Here is a 9817-nt window from a genome sequence, read left to right on the forward strand (position 1 = left end):
TCAGCACGTGCCGCAAATGCTCTTTGTTCGGCTCAAAACTCGACATGTTTACCACCGAAAAAAAAAATGCTACTAACACTTAAACGTTTAAACAAATATGGCGTTTTGAAGCTAACTATCATAGCTACAAAATGACATATTGGTTATGACACCAGCATATATAGGTTTTGTGCTCTATCTCTTAGAAAAAAACCCGCATTTTAAAGTTACAGACCTGGTATATATATATATATATATATATATATATATATATATATATATATTGTGGCAGTCACGCCACTCCCGCAGCGCGCCTGGGCTAATGCGCTCACGGCGTACACCGACGCGTCAACCGACGCGCGCTCACCGCCCACGCCGCGAGTCGCCAGCGGAGCAGTGCGCGACGCAGCCGATAGAGCGGCCGCGGCACTCCGGAGTGAGATGCAGCGGCCCGGCTATATAAAGACCACCCGCAGCGCTGAAGAATAATCTAAAATTAAGATTCTCAGAGAAAATAACTTGAGACAAGATATTCTCTGTACTCTCTTTTGTGTGTGACGGGCTTCCCTCTCGGAGTGTGCTCGTCCGAGACGACCTCGGGCCTCCTCATCGGAGTGTGCTCGCAACAGGGCATCCTTCTTGGAGTGCGCTCTTACCAGGGCCTCATTCGTGGAGTGCGCTCTTACCCGGGCCTCCTTCGTGGAGTGCGCTCTTACCCGGGCCTTCTTCGTGGAGTGCGCTCGCACCAGGGTCTCCTTCGGGGAGTGTGCTCTCACCAGGGCTTCCTTCTGGGAGTGTGCTCGACGGCAGCATCCTGCCGCGTAGAAGGAAGACCAACCGGCCGACCTAGCCAAAGGAGCGGCCATCATCCCGGATCAAGGACCTAAGAACACCAAGACTCGACCCGGGGGAAACCAAGCTACCATGGAAGCTAATCACCTGGGACCTTCCGCCGATTCTACGGACTAACTGGACTCCACGTTTCCTGCAGAACACCACAGGGACACAGACTACGCCGACCCGACCGAAGGTCGACGCCAGCATTCAGGCCAAGTCTTCCGGCGGTTCCGACGACTCCTGGCCCAGCACACCGTCCGGGAAGTCAAGGACTCCACGGGCCCCCAAGAAGAAAACTCGAAGCAATCGCGCTAGGGTCCGGGTGAAGCCGCAGGAATTCGACTTGTAAGAAGAATTTGTCGCATCGTTATAAACGCCACCCGACCAACGTGGGACAACCGTCCTTATAAGGGCGCCTGATAAACCGCCCTTTTCAGGGCGACCAAAGAGCTCCACACGGTGGAACATCTCAAGTGGGGAGTAACACGCTCGTACACTCGATACCAAACAACCCCACATATATATGTTGTCACGACTTTTCCTGACCGGAAAAGCCGCGGGCAAAAACAATAAGACCGGCGGGGTAACCGATACCCCCGATGCCGTGCTTGTCGCGCTCGAATCTCAGCCACACGCTATCGCGAGAAATTGTTGGGCGCCAGACGCGCTCGACGACGCGTCAATTCGCGAAAATCGATACGCCAAGGTGTCCTCGATCCTCGCGCGACAATCTCGACCAGCTCTGCCTAACGGTAGAGGGGCGGGGTGAATCGTAAGGGAGCAGGCGACTGCGGTAACACGAAGTGGTGGACGACACGCCAGAAAATTAGACTCCGAGCTTAACAAATAATGAACTTTATTAAAAATAAATGTCAGACAGAAACAATAATCTCACGGGACGCGGCATGCGGCGCTCCGACAATGCGGCGCCACGGCGCGAATTAGACCAAAAGAAACGCGAACGATACGCGGGAAGCTCCCGCGGTAGGCACGCGGCCGACAAGGACAGACGATGGAATCTTCCGCGCACAATGAATTTCGGGCGTTCGAACGTGCCGACACTCCCGGCAACGATAGAACACGACCGCGTGGTTCGCGGGGGTCACAAAATACTCGCCGGCCGAGGCCGCAACCTACGCCGTCGCGAAACCGGAAGTCCCGTCCACCCGCTATTCGCGACGGTCGACTCGCTCGCGCGAGGGCTTTGCGGCGCACACGGTCGAGGGGAATCTCCGACGAAACCCGAGCGTCCTCACAACCGTCCTCCCCGTGGATCGGCGCGTTGGCGTCCCGCCCGCTTGCATCCGACGAATCCCCAATTACTTACGCGAACGTATGACCGCCCTGCGGCCCACGCGAATCACGCACCAACACAAAAACGGATGCAGAACGGGCCCGGAAACACCTCGCCGGCCGGCAATCGCTCACACTAACTTATCTTGGCAGGCCACCTCACCGATAATGCCCCAGGCGATGTCCTCCCTCGTCTCTGGGCTCGTCCCTTGGCTCTCGCGGAGGCCTCACACCAGCCACACCGATAACCAGCCCTTCGAGGCACCGCACGCAACCTTCCGCTTAAACCGCTCGCACGCAAAAGCGGGGTGGATCGCGGTCGATCCCAGATCGACGCCGCGACCCCCCGTTTGGTCATGCGCATTGTTTCCGCGCCGCGACCCAATTGCTACAAGGCACGCAGTCCTGCGTACGCAGGGACGTGCGCGCCGTAATCCTTCCGGGGGCCTCGCAGGCCCCCGCGAAATTTTCTTTCTCCCGCTGGGCCACTTCCCGAGCCGGGGCAGCGCACGCGGAGACCTCCGTTCCTCGCGAGAGGACTTGACGCCTCCCTCGACGCGTTTGGTCCCATTCGGGCTCCTCCACAGCCCTCCGAGATGTTCCGCCGTGGTGTTGGCGGGCACCGCCGCTTTAGGCTCCGGCCGTGGCTCTCCCAGGGCCATGCTGAATTCCCGTGCGGGCCGCGTGCTCGTCTCTCCCGGGCACCAGTGGCGTCCTTCCTTCTTCCCCGCATCGCCGTCGCTCTCTCTCTTCCTCTCTCGCTTTCTCGCCAAATTCCATCGAGAGGCGGTCGCCGCGCAAAGAAATCAAAAATATGTAACATTAATAATACGCTCGCTAGGCCCGTCGCGGTTCCCCATGGAGATCCCCTCTCGCCTCTCGCCTATTTTCCCCGTACGGCGCGAATTCGCAGCCTGTGACGGGGGAGGGACGCTGCTACCCGTGGCAGCTAAGCTACCACGTCACAATGTATATATCAAGATCTTTTCAAAAAATGCAAAAACTTAAAAATATATTTAAATATTTAGTAATATATTAATATTATTTCATCTTTTTTAATTTTAGGTACTGTGCGCGCGAAGTCGTTTGCCGACGGCAACCGTGTGCGCTAGAGGCCAGAACCGCTCAGAATTGAGCGCGGAGAACGTGTTGCGCGAATCCGCGGACTCGCTGGAGGAGGCACAAATACAAATGAAAGAAGGCAGGATTTTTCTGTTTCACACTTATCAGCACCATTTATTTTTCAAATACACTTAACTATAACTTCTCGCGAATCACGGAGAACGCGAGCATGCGGGAGCGACGGGCCAATCCCAAACGAACGGAAATCTTCGTTTCGAACGGTCGTCTTTTCTGCCTTTAAATTGCGCGACGGAGATCTTGCCGGGCGCGTGTCAGGACGCCCCAACGGGACGGATATCTTGAGCGCGAACGAGACCGCAGGACTGATCGCGAGGCAGACGTTCGATCGCGAACGCGAGATCACCGTCGGTTCCCGCAAAGTCGCAATGAACACCGCGCACTCGCGAGTCGCGACACTTCCACAATACAATGAAACGATGTTTGATAATTGAGCCGAGGGATACCCCGAGTAGTGAACGTTAGGTTTTTCAAAGATGCAAAAAGCCTAGAGAGAACTGAGAGAGGCTTGGCGGGCAATAGCAGGCGCAAGACTGACTCACTTCGCGCCGAAAAATGGTAACGCGCCTTACTCTCCCTCGATATTCGTTGTTAGGAGGAGAATATCGGGGAAGAGCAAGCAGCTGATCGGCCCGGTACTTCACGCGATCACGGCGTGTACGGGTGACGTCCACGGGTCCACGCTCCGGCTCGGCGAGATGAGATGATGAATTCCCGACAACATCTCACGACGGGAAACAAGAAATATTTATGTTTATCAAAACACATTATTGTTAACAGTCGAATCTCAAACATACCGGCCTCCTTGAAACGCTCGTTTCAAAGGAACGAAAAGATAATCGCACGAAGACGCGAGCCGGTCGACGACCGCGAGCGCAAAACATGGAATGAAAATGATAAAGTCATGCTTAACAATGTATCTTAATGACGCGAGTGAGGTACAAAAGAACGAACGTTCCTTAAACTATAGGCGAAGAACACTTAATGCTTAAATATGACTTAAACTAAACTAAATCTAACATGTCGAAACAAGATAAATTTGACGACGCAACTTAGAATTAGATGTCGCAGAAGCGAACGAGCTAATCGCTCGACGCTACGTCTTCGACGGGAAGGAGGCATAGCTGCCCGATTGGGCGCTTAAACTCGGATGTAGCGGTTTTCACGGTGACGACGCGTGTTAGATTATCGGCACCGGGATGAAGCTGCGTGACTCGCCCGAGCTTCCACTTACACGGAGGTAGCGTCGCATCGCGCAATAGAACTATTTTCCCGATTTTTAGGTTCGGGTGAATCTTTCGCCACTTGCTTCGCTGCTGCAACGTGTTGACGTAATCGTTTGCCCAAAGCTTCCAAAATCGTTCAGAGAGGTGACGAATGAGTTGCCACCGCGATAACCGATTTTCGTTAAGTTGCAGCAGCGAAGGTTCAGGGGGAACATTAAGAGCGGAGCCTATCAGGAAATGTCCCGGAGTGAGGCTCTCATAGTCGTCGAATGAATCGGACAACGGCGCGATCGGACGCGAGTTTAAGCATGCCTCGATCCGGCACAAAAGCGTAGTGAACTCTTCAAACGAGAGCGTGGTACGATCTAAAATTTGATGCAGATGATGCTTCATGCTGCGGACACCCGCCTCCCACAATCCACCGAAATGCGGGGCAGACGGGGGGATGAAATGCCACGAGACGTTATCACATGCAGTTTTATTTTGGAAATCAGGATCGCGCAGGGCATGCTGATAAGCGGAATGCAGCTCCCTGTCGGCGCCAACGAACGTCGTGCCGTTGTCCGAGTACATTGCCGACGGGAGGCCTCGTTGCGAACAAAAACGAAGATATGCATTAAGAAACGACGGGGTCGAATAATCACCGACTAACTCCAAATGAATGGCGCATGTGGCCAAGCATATGAATACAGCGATATATGCCTTCCTCGACGTTATACCGCGCCCGGCGGACGCGCGTATCTGTACGGGCCCGGCGTAATCGACGCCACAGTGAGAAAACGGCCGAGACGGAGTTGAAACGCGCGCTTTGGGGAGATCCCCCATTAGCTGAACCGGAATAGCGGCTCGCTCTCGACAACAAACGGTACAGTTGTGGATGACCGCCTTGACCAAACTTCGAGCGCGAACAATCCAATACTCGTGACGGAGCATGCTAAGGGTGAGCTGCAGCCCCCCGTGCAGAACTCGCAAATGAGCTTGCAATGCAATGAGGTTCACGAGGGGATGCGACGCCAGCAAAACGGGGTGGCGTGTTTTATATGGGAGTGGAGCGTGACGGAGACGACCTCCCACGCGTAATATCCCGTCGCAGTCGAGAAAAGGCGTCAAAGCGGCCAACGAGCTTCTCGTAGGGACGGTTTTACCGGCGGTTAGAGCGCGAATCTCAACCGAAAAAAGCTCCGATTGGATGCTTTTGAGCCAAAATGTTTTGGCTGACTTACATTCGAGGAGTGAAGGGGTGTTAAGTGAGGAAATGAAAGAAGAGGAATCGACGCTACGGCGTCGACAGGCGTTAATAAACTTGAAAAGATACGCCGTGATACGAATAAGTTTGAGCCACGAAGAATACCGAGTCGCAAGATCCCACCGGGCGGGCGGGGAAGATACATTTAACGATACGAGTTTCTCCTCGGCGCGAGCATCCACAACCGGCGAGGCGGGCTCGCGAGGCCATTCCTCCCGTGAGGCTTGCAACCAAGGTGGTCCCCGCCACCACAGAGCATGATGAGTTAATTCGTCACCGAACAAGCCTCGTGATGCGCAATCCGCGGGATTATCAGAGGTCGGCACGTGACGCCACTCAGCGTCCGGCAACTGGGTTTGAATCGCGCTGACGCGGTTGGCGACGAATGTTTTCCATCGTGATGGATGAGCGCGCAACCACGTAAGCACGATGGTTGAATCCGTCCAACAGAAACACGGAACAGATTTAATCGAGAGCGAACCAGATACAAAGTTTACGAGACGGACGAGCAAGAGAGCCGCGGACAGTTCCAGGCGAGGGACGGTGAGAGGCGCAATGGGAGCAACCTTTGACTTACCGGCGAGCAACGAGAGCGTCACTGCACCTGAGGCGGAGACAACCTTCAGATAAACGGCTGCCGCGTAGGCGAGGGTGGAGGCATCGGCGAAGCCGTGCAGCTCGATATGCGAGACGTTTGATTGAACTCCTGTCCACCGCGCGATATGGAGATCGTTTAGTGAGGAAAACCGAGAATAGATGGAATGCCATTGACGGAAAAGAGTCTCAGGAATGTCTTCGTCCCAGGTCGCATTAAGACGCCAAAGTTGCTGCATACAGATCTTAGCTGAGACGGTGACGGGAGTCACCCACCACAAGGGATCGTATAGCTTTGCGATTGTTGACAAAACTGCTCGTTTACACCGAGGAACTGATGCGGAGAGAGAGACTCTAACTTGAAAGACATCACGCGCCGGATTCCATACAATGCCTAGAACCTTTACTTTCTCATCGGTCGCAATATGTCGGTCACAAGCGAGTCCGTGATCCAACGGATCGACGTCGCTGAGCAATGCCGGCGAGTTGCTCGCCCATTTTCGCAACTCGAATCCACCGCAGCGTAATAAGTCGACGAGTTGATCGCGAGATTCTCGGACGCCGGATTCGTCATCACCCCCGAATAGAACGTCGTCGACGTAAATTTGATTGCGCAGAATGGGGATGGCCAACGGAAAACGGTGCCCGTCGTCGTCGATAAGACTGCGGAGGACGCGAAGTGCTAGGAACGGCGCACATGTCATACCGTAGGTGACGGTGAGCAACTGATAATCGCTAGGCTGATCGTTAGCACCCCTCCAGACGATACGCTGGTAGTCTATATCTCGCCGATCGACCAAAATTTGGCGATACATTTTCGCGATATCAGCCATGTAAACGAGCTTGAAATGGCGCCACTGCAGAATAATCGCGGGCAAATCCGTCTGCAATTTCGGACCCGCGTACAAGCAATCGTTCAACGATAACCCGTTTGACGTGACGCTCGACGCGTTGAACACGACGCGTAAGTGCGTCGTCGCACTTCCTTCGCGGAACACCGGGTGATGCGGAATATGAACAGATTGATGAGAGGCGTCTTGCGAGGGCGGTGCCCTTTGCATGTGCCCGAGCTGTTCATATTCACGCATAAATTGGTCGTATTCTTGTGCCAACTCCGGATGCAGGCGGAAACGGCGTAATAACGAATGATATAATCGTTCGGCAACAGCCCGCGAACGACCGATGTCGATTGGCGGGCCCCTTTTAAAAGGTAATCGCACGATATATCGGCCGTCCTCCCGACGCGAGTGAGTGTCGCGGAAGTGAGCCTCGCATGACTCATCCTGCGGCGTTAGAGTCTGAGATTGAGGGAGCTCCTCGATCTCCCAGAACTTCCGGATTTCCTCGGCGAGAGATTGACCGAGCAAGCAGTTGTGGACTGTGAGGTGAGCGGAGTATTGCTGAGGCGGCGAGTTAACGACGGAAGCTCGCGACGAGTCGACCGTCGGCGCAAGAGGACCGGAGATAATCCAGCCGAATACGGAGTTTTGTGCGACGGGCTCTCCGCTTTGCCCCTTTCGAACGCCCTCCAATATTACGTCGCTGTAAAGATCGGCGCCGATAATGAGTTGAATCGGGTCGGAGCTAGTCGGTTTAGCATCCGCCCATGACAAGCCGGCTAGATGCGGAAAGCCGGACAAGTCCGAGACGAATTTCGGAGCGTACGACGTAAGCGAATTGAGGACAAGCGCCGTCGTTTCGAAAGCCGGCGTAGTCGACGCACGAGGAGATATAATGATCGCGGCGGCGTGTTGCACCGTGCCGACATGAGTCCCGCCGACGGCAGAGATGGAAACCGGCATTCGGATGCGTTTCGCGCGCAGCAATTGAGCCACGTTCCCGCTGATGAACGTGGCTTCAGAGCCCTGATCGAGCAAAGCTCTGACGGATACAGATCGACCGGAAGCGACCCTGACAGTGACCCATGCGGTCGCTAAAAGTATTTGAACATTAGTGCGCGGTTGCGCTGAGGAGAGCAATGAATTCACTTCGACTGCGGGCGCCGCGTCGGACGATACCTTCGCATGTTGTGAGGTGCTCGTCGCCGCATCAGAATTCGCTTCCACATCGATGTGTAACATCGTATGATGTTTCTTAGCGCACAAACGACAGGTATATTTACTTGTACAATCGGACGCGGAGTGACGACTGCTAAGGCAGTTGACGCAGCGCTTGAATCGCTTGACGAGTTCCCGCCGTTGACTCGCATTTTTCGCGATGAATTGCGGACATAGATTAATAAAGTGACGGGACTTGCACAGCGGACAAGTCAGCGCCGCGTTATCGGACGTAGCAAGATGGACGCGCGACGAAGCCGCAGACTTAGAGGCGGATTTTGAGTTGCTATCAGGAGAGCATTCTTCCAGTGCGCTAATGCGAGAGGCGACAAAACGACTTAATGCTTCGTACGTCGACGGCGCGTCGGCGTGAGTGGTATAAAGTGTCCACGCTTTACGAGTGGCCGAATCTAACTTTTGTGACGTCAGAAATACGAGGAAGTCGTCCCAAAGATCGCTCGGAGTGCGATCGAGTTTCTGCAGTGAGGTAATCGCTATATTAATTTTGTCGCATAAAAGTTGTAATTCGCTGGCGGATTCCCGACTCACATTGGGCAAATCGAGCAGCGCGGATAAATGAAACGAGAGTAGTCGTCGTTTACTCTCGTACCGTGCGGTTAATGTTTGCCACGCAAGCTTAAAGTTGTTAGCGGTAACCGCGAGAGTCGCGAGACGTTCTTTAGCACGGCCTTTTAACGACGACACGAGAAAATGCATGCGTCCGAAATCATTCAAGTCTTTATTATTAATGATTAAGGAAGTAAAGCGATCGCGGAATGTTTCCCAATCCGCATAGTTCCCGTCGAACGGCGGCAGATTTATAGGCGGCAAATGCACTAATGAGAGCGAAGTCGTGTCATGAACGGCAGGTCCAGTCTCGAGAGACTGATTGTGGTGACTCACTACTGGCTCGATATCCTCCAGACAGTCCATCATATAATCCAACGTCGTGTTGTACACTTCTTCGGTCTGGTCGTATTGAGCCTTGCTGAAATACTCTATTGTAGACTGGGAGGCGACAGGAACTATCTGCATTAACGTGGAGTGACCTTCCTGGTATGAACGCCAGATTTCCTTGAGAGACGTGGCGCGCGACCGAATTTTCGCCGCCGTCAAATTGTTTCGACCGAGCTTCTTAAAATTATCAAGAGCTCGTTCAATAGAGTGCTGTCGCACCCCTTGACTCGATAACGCTTGAGATGCTGTGAGAGACATGATGCGATGCACCGAAATGAAGACGAATGTAGGCCCTCCACACGCTCTCGCGATCCGGTTCGAAGGACCAACAAATGTGCGCGCGAAGTCGTTTGCCGACGGCAACCGTGTGCGCTAGAGGCCGGAACCGCTCAGAATTGAGCGCGGAGAACGTGTTGCGCGAATCCGCGGACTCGCTGGAGGAGGCACAAACACAAATGAAAGAAGGCAGGATTTTTCTGTTTCACACT

The 9817-nt window shown here is 53.9% G+C and overlaps 1 protein-coding gene across 1 annotated transcript; it reads right to left on the reverse strand.

Annotated features, from left to right (window-relative positions):
• Positions 1 to 4331: 4331 nt before the first annotated feature.
• On the reverse strand, positions 4332 to 9587 carry LOC118645803. Its single transcript, XM_036287512.1, has one exon. It carries the CDS (start codon positions 9585 to 9587, stop codon positions 4332 to 4334), a length of 5256 nt encoding a protein of 1751 aa, XP_036143405.1.
• Positions 9588 to 9817: the final 230 nt, after the last annotated feature.

Source organism: Monomorium pharaonis, chromosome 5 (assembly GCF_013373865.1).
Source record: "Monomorium pharaonis isolate MP-MQ-018 chromosome 5, ASM1337386v2, whole genome shotgun sequence".
NCBI classification, from domain to species: domain Eukaryota; kingdom Metazoa; phylum Arthropoda; class Insecta; order Hymenoptera; family Formicidae; genus Monomorium; species Monomorium pharaonis.

Excerpts from the sequence above, each read along its gene's own strand:
- LOC118645803 (XM_036287512.1), bottom strand. The coding sequence starts at position 9,587 with ATGTCTCTCACAGCATCTCAAGCGTTATCGAGTCAAGGGGTGCGACAG.